Source organism: Xenopus laevis, chromosome 7L, assembly GCF_017654675.1.
Source record: "Xenopus laevis strain J_2021 chromosome 7L, Xenopus_laevis_v10.1, whole genome shotgun sequence".
Lineage (NCBI taxonomy): Eukaryota > Metazoa > Chordata > Amphibia > Anura > Pipidae > Xenopus > Xenopus laevis.
This window is the reverse complement of record NC_054383.1, coordinates 8405950-8425494: the sequence shown is the minus strand read 5'-3', so window position 1 is coordinate 8425494 and position 19545 is coordinate 8405950. Positions and strand designations below refer to the sequence as shown.

At 42.6% G+C, this 19545-nt stretch overlaps 1 protein-coding gene across 2 annotated transcripts in view; it reads right to left on the bottom strand.

Annotated features, from left to right (window-relative positions):
- LOC108696071 (cGMP-dependent protein kinase 1) overlaps positions 1 to 19545 on the bottom strand; it is a 430860-nt gene that overhangs the window by 329740 nt on the left and 81575 nt on the right. For both annotated transcript variants that reach the window (XM_018225072.2, XM_018225071.2), the window contains exon 2: positions 13796 to 13962. In XM_018225072.2, the coding sequence (XP_018080561.1) occupies positions 13796 to 13962 (167 nt within the window). The remainder of the gene's footprint in view (positions 1 to 13795; positions 13963 to 19545) is intronic.

Genomic DNA, 19545 nt, shown 5'->3' with positions numbered 1-19545 from the left:
CTCCTGTTGCCTCCTACTCTTTCAAATACCTGCACCACTAATGCTGGCACTTCTCGGCCACAAAACATACTCCCTTTGAGAATTTGGGATTAAAATGTACCATTATTGGTGCTGTCAGCTATATTTCATTTCATTTGGGTAGTCAGTGGCCATCCCATGTGCACTCAGAATGAATTAGGTTATCCAAGCCTGTATGGCACCTGCTATTGCCGCATCTCAGTGGGTCGATGGGACACTTGCAGGTGCAAAAGTAAGAAGACTGGAAGATCCCTTGCGCTTCACCTAAACTCATTTATTTGGATCAGTCTTTTGTAGCCATTGGTGTTGATCTGGTTCTGAGCAATAAGCCTTATATACCCATTACTTTACCCATGCCTCACATACCTACTGCATGCCACCCCAGTCTACTACCCCCTTCCACCAGGCCACTTCATAGCTTGAAGAAAGCCAAGGTGGGATCTAAACAGTGAAGCTAGAGCTTAAATTGTTTTGTTGTTTTTTAATTTTTTAAGAGTGTGCCTTCCCCTAGCTATGCCCTAGACATATAACTATTCTGTCTACCCCTAGTTCAGGCTTTGACACAAGTCATCGTGTTGAGTGACCCTTGCTTAAAGGAAATGCTGTAAATGCTGGAAACAGCTTTTTTCAGCAATGGTTTTGGCCAATACGGGTTTATAACAGTTGCAATGTTTACACCAGATCTACTAACCTTTTTTACCCATGAGCCACATTCAATTGTTAAAAGAGTTGGGGAGAAACACAAGTAAAAAAAAAAGTTCCTGGGTGGTGCCAAATAAGAGCTGTGATTGGCTATTTGGTAGTCCCTATGTGGACGGTTAGCCTACAGGAGCCTCTTTTTTTGGAGGCACGTTTATTAAAGGTTGAATTTCAAATTCATGTGACTTTTTTTAACTCTATTAAAATTGAATATACTTGAAATTTGATTGGGGGGGTTATTTAATACAAAAAAATCGAATATCTTAAACTCGCACAAATTTTACCGACTAAATTTGACTAGACTCGAATGTCAGGAAGGCTACTAACATGTCCAAATTGGTCCCTGGACCTCGCCCATTGAATTATACATGAACTCGGCAGGTTTTAGGTGGCGAATAGTCAAATTTGAGTTTTTAAAGAGCCAGAGTATGATAAATCTCGAAATTTGAATTCGAATTAAAACTCGACTCTGAGTTTGGATACTTCACAATTGGAATTTGAGAGTTTTAACCATAAAAAAATTTGAAAATTCGAATTTCAATTTTCAATTCGACCCTTAATGAATCTGCCCCGTGGTTTTTATGCAACCAAAACTAACCCTGGAGTTCAAAAATGAACATACAAGGGGTTATGGAGCAACATGTTATGCTTGAGCCACTGGTTGGGATCACAGTACTAACTCATCAGTAGGTAACATTTACTGGTTTGAAAATATTAAAATATCCAATTGGATGCCATGGGTTACTCAACCCCTTTAGAACCCTCCCTATTAACTGTATTCAGTGACTAGTGATGGGCGAATAAATTTGTGGCAAATTTCCGCGTTTCGCTGAGGGCGAATAAATTAGTGAAAATTCGTCGGCGAAAATTTGCCAGCATGGAAAAAATTTGGACGCCCATTGGAAGAGTAGCTCGCGTGAAAACCATCGTGCATCAACACTATTCAGAAGCCCATTGACTTTAATACCAGCGGCAAAATTCTGCAAATTGACGCGTCGGCAAAATTCGAGTTTCACAGATTTTTCGGCGAAATGGAAGAAATTTGTCCTTCACTACCAGTGACTAGGGATGTAGCGAACTGCCGTTTATGTGTTCGCGAACGCCGTTCGCGAACACCGGCAAAAAATGCGAACAGTTCGCGAACTGTTCGCGAACTTCGAACATCCGAAAATCGTTCGATTCGAACGATCGAAGGATTTTAATCGTTCGATCGAACGATTTTCGTTCGAATCGAATGATCGAAACCATTCGATCGAATGATTTCATTCAATCAAATGGCTTCGATCGTTCGATTCGAACGAAAATCCTTCGATTTAGCGATCGAATGGTCGAATGGTCGAACGATTTTTGACGCGAACGCCTATTGGCGAACTTCGCGCGACGTTCGCGAACATTCGGCGGACGCGAACAGTCGAAGTTCGCGCGAACTAGTTCGCCGGCGAACAGTTCGCTACATCCCTACCAGTGACCTGTGTGTAATACAAAACCACTATCTACCACCCACTACTAATATACTCCATTGCACATCTGTAAGCACTAGTTCACTAGCTCTGACCTTCCAAAGTCTATTTAATCCACTTCCCACTCAGGCTCTTTGATCGCTAATTCAGTGAATTAATTGATCCACTCCCCGTGCTTATCCGACTGTGTAACTGCATTAGAAAGGGCCTGTGATCTCAGAGTAAAACTGGAGCTTGTGTATAAGACCCGGCTGCAGTCTGGCCAAGTCTGAGTATTGTGCTCAATACAGATATTTATACAGTATAAACATCATTTACATTTGCGCCTGAAAAAAAGTTGAAAACGTTAAGGAGGCTCTTTTTGTAGTTTTTAATTAATAATTTTCCCCTTTAATGATAAAAAAAAACCAAAACTACAGAACTGTAATTCTGATTGGTTGCTATGGGTTACCAGAACTGAAGAAATCTTTGTAACTGTATTGCATTACCCCTCATAAAGAAAGCAACAGAATTGTTCCTACTGATCCTTTGCTTTTTATTTGTTGTGTGCATCCACTTTTCCCTCATCATGGCTTTAAAGAAACAGTAAAGTAATGACAATATAATGTAGTGTTGCCCTGCACTGGCAAAACTGGTGGGTTTGTTTCAGAAACACTACTATAGTTTATATAAACAAGCTACTGTGGAGCAATGGGGGCAGCCATTCAAGCACAGAATACAATGGGATTCTTAAGAACGTATCTGTTATCTACTCTGTATCCTGTGTTTGAATGGCTGCCCCCATGGCTACACAGCAGTTTGTTTATATAAACTATAGTAGTACTTATCTGTTATCTACTGTGTATCCTGTGCTTGAATGGCTGCCCCCATGGCTACACAGCAGCTTTTTTATATAGACTATAGTAGTACTTATCTGTTATCTACTGTGTATCCTGTGCTTGAATGACTGCCCCCATGGCTACACAGCAGCTTTTTTTATATAGACTATAGTAGTACTTATCTGTTATCTACTGTGTATCCTGTGCTTGAATGGCTGCCCACATGGCTACACAGCAGCTTGTTTATATAAACTATAGTAGTACTTATCTGTTATCTACTGTGTATCCTGTGTTTGAATGGCTGCCCCCATGGCTACACAGCAGCTTGTTTATATAAACTATAGTAGTACTTATCTGTTATCTACTGGGTATCCTGTGCTTGAATGGCTGCCCCCATGGCTACACAGCAGCTTGTTTATATAAACTATAGTAGTACTTATCTGTTATCTACTGTGTATCCTGTGCTTGAATAGCTGCCCCCATGGCTACACAGCAGATTGTTTATATAAACTATAGTAGTGTTTCTGAAAGCAACCCCACCAGTTTTGCCAGTGCAGGGCATCAGTACATTATATTGTCATTCCTTTAAAATACTTTTATTTTTTGGTGTTACTGTTCCTTTAATGAGATCAGCCATTGTCTCATTAGCCCCACCCACGAGGTTCTTGTCAAAAGGTTATCATCAAGAAGGCAGGTATTTGAGAGAAGATAAGCGGATGATTGGTGGAAAGATTATAATGGCAAGACAATGTCGGTGCTGTCAATTTGCCAGGGATCCAATAAAGTGGGGGCGGGCAGTAAAAAGCTTCTCTCAATTAAAGCAAATCATTTTCTTGACTTTGCACAGTATTCCTTCCTTCCCTATATCGCCGCTCAATTACACTGGAGGTGAGTGGGCTGAACCTTTTTGCTTCTAAGTTGCTTCATGTGGAAGTATATTCCCTTGCCTGCAATTATCCTCAAGTAACCATTACCCTGTACATGATAATTAGTATTTGACATCTAATGACGGAGCCAGAGTAAATAAATAAGAACGCCATAAAATCATGGGGTTTTTTTTGTAAGGGAAATAAATCACAGGTTATTTTTTTTCTAGAGCCCACCCTGCCCCTGGAAAGCTGTAATTATAAAGATAAAACTGATGGGAATCTTATGAGTAGGAATGTGCCAGGGAGTTTATTATACACCATCACAGAGGCAGCTTTAGCAAAACACGCAAGATACAGGTATCCAGAATGCCTGGGTTTTTCCGGATAACGGGTTTTTCCATGATTAGGATCTTCATGCCTTAAGTCTACTAGAAGACTAGAAGAGCAAATAGGCTCCAATAAAGATTAATTATATCTTAGTTGGGATCAAGTACAAGCTACCGTTTGATTATTACAGGTATGGGATCCGTTATCAAGAAACCCATTATCCAGAAAAGCTCCGAATTACGGAAAGGCTGTCTCCCATAGACTCCATTTTATCCAAATAATCTAAAATTTTACAACGGATTTCCTTTTTCTGTGTAATAATAAAACAGTAGCTTGTACTTGATCCCAACTAAGATATAATTTATTCTTATTGGAGGCAAAACCAGCCAATTGGGTTTATTTAATGTTTACATGATTTTCTAGTAGACTTAAGGTATGAAGATCCAAATTATGGAAAGATCCATTATCTGGAAAAAGCATACTGGATAACAGGTCCCATACCTGTACAGCGAAAATAGAAATCATTTCTAAAAAAATTTGATTAGCTAGATAAAAAGGAGTTTATGGGAGAGGGCCATCCCGTAATTTGGAGCTTTCTGGATAATGTTTTTCGGATAACGGATCCCTTACTTGTACAATAAAGCTAAGTTTGATGACATCTTTTACTAGGGCTGCAGTTAATGAAGTTATGACATAATACAAAAAGCCTAGGGCCCATGATCGAATCAGCCCAATATCGCCCACCTTAAAGGTGGGCATATCGGGGAGAGAACCCTTCATTTGGCTCATATGGCAACCTTTAGAAAATAAAATCAGCGCTGTGATTGAGTCCGTTTGGGCCCCGAATTGACGAATTTCTCTGGATACGTGTTTCCAGATAAGAGATCCCATAATTAGTGATGGGTGAATAAATTTGCCTGGTGCAAATTTGCGTAGAATTTCCGCACACGTCTAAAAAGTCGCTCGCGTCAAAATTGCAGCGCGTCAACACTATTCGGATGCCAATTAACTTTAACCCCAGCGGCAAAATTGACGGGAGCGACATCCAAAATTTACGTGGGCATCAATTTTCGAGTTTCACAATTTTTTTTTTCATTTATTTGCCGTTTCGCGAATCTCGTGGGAAATTCGCCAATTTTTCGGCAAAGCGAACCGGGAGAAATTCGCCCATCACAACCATAATGTCTTTATCTACATTCTTCATTCTTCCCCCCTAAATGGTCCCTAACTGGCTGAAGACGCCCTATTCTAAAACTGACCCAATTTCCCAACCCTAACACAAAGTGATGTAGGAACAACCACCTCATTCCAGTGTTTCAGATCCTACCGAGACCCTAGGGCCCATCTGGAAACCATAAACCCAGGAACCACGGTCACAACCCATAATTCGACCTAAGAGGGAACTCATCATGACCCAGGCCCACCAAAAAGATAAAGGCCAGCCCGACCCTGCCTAATTGCATCGGAAAAACATGAGCTTGCTCGTGACAGTGGCGTTTCTTGAGACGGTTTCCATGGCAACCCCGGTTTTTCCTCATTTATTTATTTATTTTTACTGATAAACTGCTTTAATTTTCCACCCTCTTCAAACTTTTATTATCTACTCCCGCTCATCTCCAGTTGGTAAAGGCTGCGGAAGTCCAGAAGCTTCCATGGAAGTGGGGCAGATTTGGGCCAAACATCAAAGAATACATGGCGGTACCATCTCAACAAAGAGGTTCATATATTATGTATAGTCCCGGCAGCGAGAATTCTCTACGGCGTTCCGGTGGCTAATTCATTGAAAAACATAAAAACACTGACTGTTGTTTCCCTTTAAACTGTCTAGGAATAAGCACAATGCAAGTGTCTCTGGGCTAAAGGGGAACTCTGCTTATACACAACTTTCATCTTTCCCGCTGATGAATATGAAAATCAGGCTCTAAGAATAGACTATTTTTTCCCTGTATAGTTAGTTTGTCCCTTTGTAAAAAAATGCAATTGCCTGTACCTTTGATATAGAGGGGAAAATGGAACGAGGGCTTTGGTAGGGGCGTGCGGAAGATTAGAAGATTGCTGGTTGTGACTTAAAAGGGTGGTTCACCTTTAAAGGACAAGGAAAGTTAAATTAAAGAAGTAAGCTAGAAATGTTGTACATGATGTTTTGTGCTTCTGTACCAGCCCAAGGCAACTTCAGCCCTTTAGCAGTAAAGATCTGTGTCTCCAAAGATGCCCCAGTAGCTCCCCATCTTCTTTTCTGCTGATTCACTGCACATGCTCTGTGCTGCTGTCACTTACTGAGCTTAGGGAGCCACTCACAATATACAGTACACATAGAATAGAAATGTCACAATATAAGGCTGATTAGTAATTAATACACATAATTACTACATGGCAGCACAGAAACCAGTGCAATTAGCATCAGAATTGAATAATCAGCAAACCTGTAGCATCAGCTTATATTACAGCCAGGGAAGCTCATTTTCTGCTGGATAATTAGTGACGAGCCCTAAGCTTAGCTTCTCAACAGCCAATCAGAGCCCACTGAGCATGTGAGTGTCACAGACACTTTCCAAGATGGTGACCCCCTGTGACAAGTTTGAAGTCCTGGATCATTGCTGCTATTGACAAGCTGAAACTTTAGCCGCCTGCAATAAGTTCACTATATAAAATATGGCATTTTTTTTTTTTCTATTCATTTTTAGGGTTTACTTCTCCTTTAAGTTAACATTTAGTATGTTATACTGTAGAATGGCTAATTCTAAGCAACCTTTCCCTTGGTCTTTATTATTATTTTTTTTATATATAGTTTTTAAATTATTTGCCTTTCTTCTTCAGTGTATCCAAATGCCAAACTTAAGTCAGGTGCTACTAGCTTAATTATACAATTAACCTCTTGGGAGCTTAAACTTTTAAGCTGCGCCCCAAACCCGTAGCTTGGGGAGAAAACTTTTCTTTGCAGAGCTGCTTTAGGCACAACACCCGTAATCTTTATTCCACAGATAACACCGTGGAGTCTCTGGAGTGCGTGCCTAAAGCCTTTCTTCTTCAGACCTGTTTTCAAATGGGGGTCGCTGACCCCATCTGAAAAACAAATGATCTGTAAGGCTACAAATGTATCGTTATTGCTACTTTTTATTACTCATCTTTCTATTCAGCCCTCTCCTAATTATATTCCAGTCTCTTATTCAAATCAGTGCATGGTTGCTAGGGGAATTTGGACTGCAGAAATTGCAAACCGGAGAGCCGCTGAATAAAAAGCGAATTAACTCAAAAAAAAAACACAAGTAATAAAAAATATAAACCAATTGAAAATTGTTTCAGAATATCCCTCTCTGTATCATACTAAACGTTTTTAATTTTCGCTCTGACAGCGTTCACATAAAGACACTAAAGGCAGTGAGTTTAAGAACAGAGGACACAATCTAATAACATTACAGGGGTCCCTATAACATGTTCACTGAAATGTTTCTGCACATCAGATAAATATGCGCTACTGGATGTGGCCCCATTGGGGGTTCACGAGCAGTTGACGGCATTGTAACTATTCTTATCCAGCATATATAACAGTTGGCATCTAATAAAAGACTTGTGTTTGCTACGGTTTTTTTTCCCATAATCCCACGCAAGCTCGGTATTGAAGCCATTAAAACTCCTGCCAGTTTTTGGACGCCCCTCCATCAAAGAACCCTGGCTCCCCGCCCATTACTAATTGTGCATATTCCATCGTTGGCACGAGTTCATCCCGCTTTCAAAAATAATATCTATATTTCCTAACATGCAGGCTGTGCCAGACTCCCATCTCCTGGGCATTCGATCGGAGCGGGTGAAACTAACGGGCACAATGGTGGCGCTGACCTCTTTACTTTTCATCACTGGTGCTCTGTTCCCTCTCTCTGGGTGTATGGGTGCAGCTGAGACCGACACAAGTGTGGTTTTTTTGCACCCGTAGGTACCGAAATGGCTCAATCACCAATCCCTGTAAATATCCCATAAACATCGCTAATCTACTGTAGATCAATATGAAGCAGACAAGAGAGCGGATACATAATTACCAGCCGCAAAATAACACATTTATCCTCATTAGTGCTCAACGCCAGTCGTTTATAACTGTCAGACTGGTGGAGAACATTTACATATGTTTCTGCCTCGCTGGGGTGCCTGAGATAAGTGCAGGATTCCGAGCACCCTAATATGTGTTAGAGAAGATCGAGGCAATGCCCAGATGATGGGGCCCCTGGCCTGTCAAAAGGTAACACCTAAATCTACCATGTGCAGAGCTGTCAATCCCACTTATTTTTTTTAAGAGTTACCCAAATTTGGCCCTCTCCCCCTGGTCTCCTTTTATCCTACCACATTGTCCTGAATTTTATGCATTGCCCTAATTTCTTCTCCATGTTCTGGGGTGCCAGAGATTATCGCTGGATTCTGAGCACCCTAATATGTGTTAGAGAAGATCGAGGCAATGCCCAGATGATGGTCCCCCCTGGCCTGTCAAAAGGTAACACCTAAATCTACCATGTGCAGAGTTATCAACCCCCACTATTTTATTGAAAGTTACCCAAATTTGGCCATCTTCCCCTGGTCTCCGTCATCCTACTGCGTTTTCCCAAATTTTAAGCATTCCCTGATTTTTTTCTTTAAAAAAAATCCGACTGAGCATGCTCAGTAGGTATCCGAATGTCTTTTGGAGAAAGTTCTCATTCGCAGTAGAGATTTGCAGCTTCAGGAGAGAGATTTGTGCATGTGTGTGATGTCACTTCCTGAGGGTACGGGTTGGCGCTGTGAGGTCACTTCCACGTCTCAAAAAATTTGAGGTTACATTGACAGCTCTGCTTGTTTCATCCACAGCTCTGGCAAGTTGGTGCCAGGGAAAGGGGCTGCAACCATGGCATATAGTAAACAGTATGTCAAGTAAGTGATAGCAGGGGCGTAACTACAGAGGAAGCAGACCCTGCGGCTGCAGGAGGGCCCATGAGGCCAGGGCAGCCATCAGGGGGTAGAGTTGTAGGGGGCCCGAGGGTAAGGGGGGCCCCGGCCACGCCACACTTACTTGATTAGCCGGGCCCCCCATCTTTCTAAGAGCTGCTGACTTCGGGAAGGCATGGAAGTTTAAGGGGTCCTGGCCACCAATTTTCTCATAATGTGGGGGGGGCTGGCCACCAATTTTTTTTCTCATGTGGGGTCCTAGCCACCAATATTTTTTAATGGGGGGCCCTGGCCACAAATGTTTTTTTATGGGGGGCCCTGACCACCAATATCTTTTTTATTTTTTAACATGTGGGAACCCTAGCCACCAATATTTTCCACCAATATTTTTTTTGTTTTTTTACTGTGTGGTTGGGAGGGCGGACCTGTAGTTGGGGCTTGCGGTGGGCCCAGGGGGCCCAGGAAATTTTGTCGTACGGGGCCCTGCGATTTCTGATGGTGGTCCTGCATGAGGCCCTAATTAATGAGCAAATTGGATGCGCATTGTTTTGTTTTTATCTTAATAAAGAAACAACACAAGGTTCCGACAGGGAAGGGGTCTTTATCCAGAGACCAGAGAGAGGATGAGAAGGGAAACCTTAATATTGGAAGGAGAAGAAGACAGAAACGTTAATGGCTCAGGAAGGCAAATGTGACAGCGACAGACAAGTGGACAATAGGCAGAGAATAAGATTTCTCCAGCTAATCAGCCCACTTGATTGGAAAAGTAATTCAATTCCTGGAATGCCGCCTGACAGCCTGACATAGAGCCGACAGCCAGGGGGAAGCTCAATCCAGTTGATCTCCTGGCAGAGCGCGAGGCACAGGGAGAATAACAAAATAATTTTCGTTTTCGGCTGACGGGAAGGTGATGATCACGTGTGCAATAAAGAAACGGCAATCAGCTGTGTGCACTGCTCCCTGCCATAATGAACAGCAGCTGCACCTGACAAAAGCAGTGTGGGAAGATAAAGGCAAATATAAATACTATAAAAATAGTTTCTAATTAAAGAGCCATTATACTTTCATTTGCTATGCTTTGCGTTTACCTATTAGGCACATTTACAGTTACATTTGATGGTTTTTTTTCAAGCCTAGCAGATTTTGTCTTGCCGGGCCACCATTGATTTGGGCAGGCTGGTTCTGAATCTGACCTAGAGGGCTGCTATGTCTATGCTATAGTGTAGACGTATAAAACTGTAACTATTAAAAAAAACTATAAAACTGACAGCCCCACTTACCTATGAGCCTTCCTTCTTGCACCCCCCCCCCTCGGGCAAAGGTTACTGGTGCCCGGGTGTATCAGACACCTTTACTTAAAGGAAGGAAAGCTACTGAAGCAGTTTATTGCCAAAAGAATAACCACAATAGTGCAAGCTAAAACACCATGTTTATTCTATAGAATGCTTTACCTGTGTAAACAGCTCTAGAAGGTCTCTGTTTTTTTAGGATAGCAGCTGCCATATTAGCTTGGTGTGACATCACTTCCTGCCTGAGTCTCTCCCTGCTCACTCACAGCTCTGGGCTCAGATTACAGCAGGGAGGGGAGGAGGGAGAGAGGAGCAAACTGAGCATGCTCAAGTCCTAGTCCTGGAGGTTTAATCTGAATACAGGAAGTCTGATACAGAAGCCCATGACAATAGAAGGAAAGAAATGTGCTGTTTCTTTTGACAGAGGACACAGAGCAGCATTTGAGGGTTTACTGGTGTATTTATATAGACCTTTCTGATAAAGCTTAATTACTTTTAGCCTTTCCTTCTCCTTTACTAGACATATAAGCACATACCTTCCAATATCCGAATATTAATAACGTTGCACTTGCCCACCCAATATTATGGTAAACTCCACCTATTTCAGAGTCTGCAATTGGAGACTGTTACATTGGTTCCCATGCGCCTGACATTTGATTTTTGAGCAAATAACTTGCAGGTTAGTCGATAACCCCGTTTGGAGCAGAAAATCCCTGTCCCAGTGCAAACGGAAACATTACTCAGACCTGGAAACCAGGAATAGCCCTCAAATCCATTTATTTTCTCTCCTGGAACATCTGTTATTCTCCTGGGATTGCTGTTCCCACACATCATTTCTTGGTGGAAACAACCGTTGCTTTTTGGTAAGAGCCAAGGATTTCAATAGCTCCCCAAATGATTTGGGGCATGAGGCCACAATCACAGCTATGAGCCAAATTCTGAACCATCATAATGACTCCATGAAAGTAAACTTAATGACTCCATGAAAGTAAAAGCTCTGGCACATGGGTACAAGACTGAACATACTAAAACTAGAGGTATAAGTGATTACTTTCCCTTTAACACTCTCATACACTGAAAACAGAGGTTTTCAGATCAGAAAAACAACTGTTTATCTTGGTCGGCTCCTTCCATGGGCACAAACATGACACCCATAGGGCCCGGCTGAGGAACGGATATGAGTCTGTAGATAAGGGAGGAATGATGGGGGACAGAAGGCTTAAGAGAAGGTTTATTGCCTTGTATGGAATTCTGCAGCTGCTGATCATGAACCCTGTTGATAAGTAATGTTTATTTTCACAGTAACTAAACCATGACAACATGATGGAATGTCTCAATATACATCATTTATACATAGGAGAAGCAGACATATTTTTTTTTCCTCCGATGAGGCATTCTCCTTAGACAAACCCCATCTAGTCATGAGACAACGGTTCATTTACCATTGTTTTTAAAGGGGTGGTTCACCTTTAAGTTGGTCTTCATTTTTGAATTATTTGCCTTCTTCGTCTGATTCTTTCCAGCTTTCAAATGGGGGTCACTGACCCCATCGAATAAACAAATTCTCTGAAGGGTAACACATTTATCGTTATTTTTTTAATTACTCATCTTACTCTTCAGGCCTCTCCTATTCATATTCCTGTCTCTTATTCAAATCAGTGCATGGTTGCTAGGGGAATTTGGACCCTAGCAACCAAATGGCTGAAATTGCAAACTGGAGAACTGCTGAATAAAAAGCTAAATAACCACAAATAATAAAAATGAAACCAAATGCAAATGGTCTCAGAATATCACCCTCTACATTGTATTAAAGTTTAAAGTGAACAACCCCATAAGAATTAGGGATGCACCGAATCCACTATTTTGGATCCTTTGCTAAAGATTCGGCCAAATACTGAACCGAATCCAAATCCTAATTTGCATATGCAAATTAGGGGTGGGAAGGGGAAAACATATTTTACTTCCTTGTTTTGTGACAAAAAGTCACGCGATTTCCCTCTCTGCCCCTAATTTGCATGTGAAAATTAGGATTCTAATTTGGTTCGGTCGGGCAGAAGGATCCGAATCCTGCTAAAAAATGCAGAATCCTGGCCGGATTCCGAACCAAATCCTGGATTCGGTGCATTCCTAATAAAAATCCCTCAAGCATTATAGCAGCTCTCATGAGAGAGGAATTAGGGCACGGAGGCAGGATTTCTACTTAACCCAATTCCATTATTTTTTTAAAGTGATTCAGTAAAGTCCTATTGGTTCCACAATAAGATATAAATCAGCTCTTGTGTCCCCCTAACAATGGCTCCCATCAAACAGCCCCTGTGCCTTTAAATCTCTCTTACATACATAATATTCCAGCAAACAATCTGCTTGCAGCTATTAATATCTAGGGGAACAGATTGCCATAAATCTATTTCTCATTCGGTAATTTCACAATAAAAAATAGAATCACATTCTTTTTAAAACACTCGGACGACGAAACACGAACTTGTATAGGTTTCTGGGACCCGTGACGTTTCATGCGTTTAATACATTGTATAATTCAGAATAAACAGTAGAATTCAGTAGGAGGTTAAATATATTTTAAGAATATCAGGGTGCCAATGAGACCAGAGTTATACAGGGGTAATCTGGGTTAATGTGAGAGTGCATTGGTTGCTTTAAATGTAGGGCATTTTAGCCATGCAAGGGTTAATCTGGCCGTTTGCCCCTCCTCTTTTAACCAGTCGCAAGAGTTAGCAATAGGTGGGTCAGAGACTTTCGTGAAGCACATGCTGTGATGGTGTCACAAATAGACTGGGTTGGCAGGGTGACATCACTGCAGGGGAGGGGATTGGTGCAATCGGGTCACCTAAGGGGAGGGGCCACCACCCACCCCTACCAGGGGCTAAGGTCCAACCTTGGGCCAACTTTCAATTTAATCAGTCAACCCAGTGCTCCTGCTCCACTCATAACAATGTTTTTCTCAAATTCAATAAAAACTCCCTGCCTTTCCTGAAAGCTGTCATCAGAGTGTTCTACTCTACAGCCTTAGTGAGACTCCCTGCACCCACCCCTGAATAGTGACAGTATTTTTCCAGTTATGCCTACATACCTTAGTCAATGCCTCCTTGTTCCACACCTGAATAGTGACATCAGTATTTTTCCAGTTATGCCTACGTCCTTAGTCAATGCCTCCTTGCTCCACCCCTGAATAAGGATATTGGACTGTTCCAGTCTTACCTACTGCCTACATTAATGGATCCCATAACCCACCCCTGTGGGGGTGCCACTGGAGTGCACTAACATATATCTGTAACAGGATGCTCACATTCGGAGTCTGCCCCCCATTATTATTATTATTATAATTAATATTAACATGTATTTAAAAACAAATATGATTAAAGCGGAGCAAATAAAGGCGCATGCCGTACCTTCCATGACATACACCAGCGAGCCCACGTCCCCTTCCTTGATGATGCAGCTGTCCTTGCCATATTCTACGGGATACATACAATCCACAATCTCTTGGATCTGGGAGATTTCCAGGTTCTTCATGAAGTCGTTGTCGAGAATCGCTTCCTTAATTAATTCCTTGGACCTGAAGTGAGAAACACATGCTAAATACTCATCCCATGCCAAGAACCCCAATGGGGAATCATTACTATGGTGTATTTAGTGCCATGTGTCCGAACCTTGGGCCCCAAGATGTTGCTGGACTACAGCTCCCAATAGTCATGAGGATTCTGGGAGTTGTAGGCCAGTAGGTCAAGAAAGACTGCTATAGCAGTTGACTGGGGACACAAGTATGTTTCAATGCAATTCAGAATATTTGGTGTCAACTATTAACAGCCTGGTTTCATGCCAATGAGAGATAATAAGCCTCGTTAAACAATTAATTGATAACATAATTAATAATGCCAATCTAGTTTATTCTTAAATCTCTCAACATTGAAATGTGAAAAAGTAGGACCATTTGGATCCCCCCTAGCGCACCCAGTTGCTTCGATCGGTCTTTCCAGTAACCCCATCCCTTTTTTCGGGCCACAATTTGGGATTGTTCCGGTTTATTTAGGCCATTTCTCTTATGATTTAGAAACAATTTACTTAAAAAGGAAGAGTTACTGTTTGTACAAAGAAGGGGGAGTGTATTTCCCGGTGCTCATGCATTGTTCTACTTCCTATTTGACAAAAGAACATCAATCCAGTCTTGCTTTATGGCAGGCACAAGATCAAAGCTAGATGTAGCACAAAACTGTCTGTTACTCAGAGTGAATAGGAATTGCCATCACGTGCTGGGTCCTGTTAAGTGACAAGCACCCGCACCCTTAGACAGGAGGACCTGATTGGAGACTTGAAACCCTCAATTCCTACATACAATCAAATTGCAAGTGGATAAGAGGCTGCTGCTTCCCTGTAATCTGCCTCTCTGGAGAGGCTACAAAGCTGCCACCTGTCTCGAGTATGATGATGAAGCGCATCTCGGATGAACAGGACAGGTCTGTGCTACTTGAAACGGAGCTGGGGGAATGGGGGATTTAGACGTCTCGCTGCCTCTGATCATCGGCGTTCCACATACGCCATCACATCCTCCTCATTCCTCGACTAGAAGCAGCATCTCAATAATTTCATTTTGTCTGATATTTAGCATGGTTATATCCCCATTGCCTGCCTCAGGGGCAACATCAGAGTGAGACAACTGTCAGCTCTCAGTCAACTGCCAGCATCCTCGAGAGGGAGCCTATAGCACTGAATGAGAGTGAAGACATTCTGGGTATTGTAGTTCGGCAACATATGGGGACCAAGGTTCCGATCATAACTTACCCCTTCTGTCCAGTGCAGAGCAGAGCTAGGAACTCATCCTTTGCATAAAACAGTCGATGGGCCACAATTTTGCAGCCCTTAAGGGTAAGGGCACATCTGGCGATTCTAAGTCGTCCCGAAGTTGCCTCACGAGGAAACTTCAGGCGACTTCGTAATACGAAGCAACACGTGTGCCATGCCGCAGGTGACTTTTCATTATAGCCAGCGCAAGAAAGAGGGAAGGCGTTTGGGGAGATTAGTCGCAGAAAAGACGAGGCGATTAGTCGCCAGTCTCCTTTAGACTCCAAGTCAACGTAGGAGTTACCAAATAGCCAATCACAACCCTAAAATATGTTGGTATAGATATGGGTATATATCATTTATGTGACAGTAGGGAGGTGTGTGTGTATGGATGCTGGGTTTTTATTTGGAGGGGTTGAACTTGATGGACTTTGTCTTTTTTCAACCCGATTTAACTATGTAACTATGTAACTATTTGGCCCCTCCAGAACTTTTTTCATGCTTGTGTTGCTCCCCAACTCTTTTTACAGTTGAACAGTGTCAGACTGGACCGGGAAAAACCCAGTGGGCCCCCGGCTCTTGTGGGCCCCGCCGGCCCCAAATCTGGCCCTTAATGCCGCGACTCCCTTTGTCGGAGGTTGCAGCAAAAATCTCAGGGAAAATCTCGGGGCAGTATCTCCAGTTTTATCCAACCAAAACTTGCCTCCAAGCCAGGAATTAAAAAAATAAGCACCTGCTTTGAGGCCAATGGGAGCAACAGCCAAAGAGTTGGGGAGCAACATGTTACTCATGAGCCACTGATTGGAGATCACTGTTTTAGCACATGCACCTACCTCATATACACATAAGCCCTACAATGTTCCCTACCTTGTAACAGAGTGCAGTTGGCCTACTGAGTGTAGCAAATAATCAGCTTTATCTGCTTTCCTCAATTTGCTCACCTGTAACCCCCCTCCCCACCCTGCAGCCCCATCATGAGTCTTTCCTTGCACATTCTGCATAACATTCCGTCATCAGCTCCACATCCCGCCGGAACCCTCGTCCCCCACTCATCATTTATATTGGCTCAGCTATTTCATGTATATGGGCCGTGGGACTGGCGAACATTTGCAGGCTTTTCATCAGGGGACTTCCCAATTGCACATTTACACGACGGAGCGAGAGCGGCCTATAAACAAGATTGTTTTTATGTTCAACGAAAGATAAATGGGGCCGCTCACAACCAGATTGCCAACAATTTCTTTCTGTGGCGGCTCCTAACGTGGCTCCTGCTCACATGCGAATAAATGTAATGTCCATAAAAACTGATATAATGAGCCCCAGAAACACAGACCACCCCATCAGTTGTTTCCTATTTATTGCTTCTATTTCCATATCAATCACCTGATTTCTGGGGGTGATATTCTCCCCGATTTGCAAAGGTAAGTAAAGCTATTATTAGGGACAGGCAAGGCAGGGCACTTTATGTGGGGCCCCATTATATGCACCCAAAAATGTGTTTTCTGAGAAGGGTCTGTAACTGGGATAGTGTGTGTAGAGTAAGGCAAGAAGGTATCAGGGCTGTTGCGGAGCAATGTTCATCAGTCAGACTTTATTAATTCAGTTTAAACCACCCACTAGACAGTAGGGATGTAGCGAACGTCGGAAAAAAAGTTCGCGAACATATTTGCGAACTTGCGCAAAAACGCGAGCGGTTCGCGAACGGTTCGCGAACCCCATAGACTTCAATGGGAAGGCGAACTTTAACATCTAGAAAAGACATTTCTGGCCAGAAAAATGATTTTAAAGTTGTTTAAAGGGTGCAACGACCTGGACAGTGGCATGCCAGAGGGGGATCAAGGGCAAAAATGTATCTGAAAAATCTGCCTGTGTGTGCTTGGAAGAGATAGTGTAGGGGGAGAGCTGTTAGTGATTTCAGGGACAGATGATAGTAAGTTTGCTGGCTAGTAATCTGCTTGATACTGCTCTGTATTGGAGGGACAGAAGTCTGCAGGGATTTGAGGGACATTTTAGCTTAGGTAGCTTTGCTGGCTAGTAATCTACTGTTCTCTTTAAACAACTGCCATACGTTGACCTTGTAGGCATTGTTTGCCCAGTTTTTTTGGACGCAGCCACTGAAGCACAGTTGCCAGAAAAAATATGCCATATAAATGCTGAAAATAGTCATTTTTCGCCATTACGTAAAATATATTATGGCTGCTTGAAAAAAGTGACTCCGGTGTTTTTTCTGGAGACGGTAATATTATGGATATTTAGACAGAATGGGAACAAGGTCACACAGCTCGATGGCGGGTTGAAGAAAACAGTGTGCAAATAATGCCTACAAGGCCAACGTATACACTACTACAGCGGTGGATACGGATTACGTAAAATATATGAATGCTGCTTGAAAAAAGTGACTCCGGTGTTTTTTCTGGAGACGGTAATATTATGGATATTTAGACAGAATGGGAACAAGGTCACACAGCTCGATGGCGGGTTGAAGAAAACAGTGTGCAAATAATGCCTACAAGGCCAACGTATACACTACTACAGCGGTGGATACGGATTACGTAAAATATATTATGGCTGCTTGAAAAAAGTGACTCCGGTGTTTTTTCTGGAGACGGTAATATTATGGATATTTAGACAGAATGTGAACAAGGTCACACAGCTCGATGGCGGGTTGAAGAAAACAGTGTGCAAATAATGCCTACAGGGCAAATAATGCCTAAAAGGTCAACTTATACACTACTACAGCGGTAGTAAAATAAAAAAAAGTAAAATAAAAAAAAATGAATATTAAAAAAAAAAATTAAAGTTGGTGCTGCTGAACTACTAGGAGCAGCAGATTAGCACACCAGTCCCACTCCCCAACACTGCTAGACTAATAGCACTGGGCTCTTATAGTAGTAGTAGTAGTAGTAGTAGTAAAACAACAAAAAAATAAATAAAAGCAGTCCTTACAAGGACTACTGTTATTGCAGCAGTCAGCAGATGAGATCAGAAGCAGGACAGCTGCCCACTGCAGCTACATACAGAGCACTGCAGTAGAAGGTAGATTACTAGCCAGCAAAGCTACCTAAGCTTAAATGTCCCTCAAACCCCTGCAGACTTCTGTCCCTCCAATAACAGAGCAGTATCAAAACGATTACTAGCCAGCAAACTTTCAACTGTCCCTGAAATCACTAACAGGCAGCAGCTCTCTCCCTACACTATCTCTTCAGCACACACAGGCAGAGTGAAAAAACGCTGCAGGGCTTCGGTTTTTATAGGGAAGGGGAGTGGTCCAGGGGAGAGCTTCCTGATTGGCTGCCATGTACCTGCTGGTCTGGGGTGAGAGGGCAAAAAAAAGCGCCAACAATGGCGAACCCAAAATGGCGAACGTCGCGCGACGTTCGCGAACTTCCGGCGAGCGCGAACACCCGATGTTCGCGCGAACAAGTTCGCCGGCGAACAGTTCGCGACATCTCTACTAGACAGATAATGTTCACATATAATTCAGCACTGCAGGCAGACCCTGTACATAATGTAGGTGAGTGCAATAGATTTGACAAAGTGTTGGGGCAGATGAATATGTTGTTGTACAGTACAGGAATGATAATTCAGGTATTAGGAAGCAGATGATGTGATGTGATTTCACAATAAGGGATCAGCACTGTGACTTACATGAGAATGGCACGGGATGCCCTGTAGTCTGGCATTTTATTGCAGGGATCATTTCACTCATTGAGCAGTAATGGGCTGCAAGTCTAGACACTTTTGTTGAGGCATTAGCACTCGGATAGATTGTACATTCACCTTCCTACTCCCGGCCAAGGATAAAGAAAGAGAATCAAAGGAGAAGAGAATCAAATACGGAAATAAATGTGATTCTCCCTTTATGTAATGTAAATGCAGGAGAGAGACGTCATGTTAATGGAGAGTCTGTTAATAAATGGGGACAGTTGATGAACAAACTTTCATGCTGATATTGCTTCATATACAGGAACGCCGCTGTGATAAAATGACCACATATTGGCACAGATTCCTTGGCACCAATCAGATAAAACTTACATATTTTAAGGAGTCACATGGATTTTTGGGGGGCTCAGTTTTCTGCACCTCAGGTCACACTGCAGGGCCCTAAGGCTTTCTGAATTTGTGCCTTCAAACAGTGTGACTGGGGTGTTTAAAGGAAATAATAAACTTCTTCTGGATATCACGTCTACTGGCTCAGCTCACTGTATTGGGCGTGTGTCAAGGGTATTGGGCATGTGCCAAGGGTATTGGGCATGTGTCTAGGGCAGGAATCCCCAACCTTTAGAACCCGTGAGCAACGTTCAGAAGTAAAAGGAGATGGGGAGCAACACTAGCATGTAAAATGTTCCTGGGGTGCCAA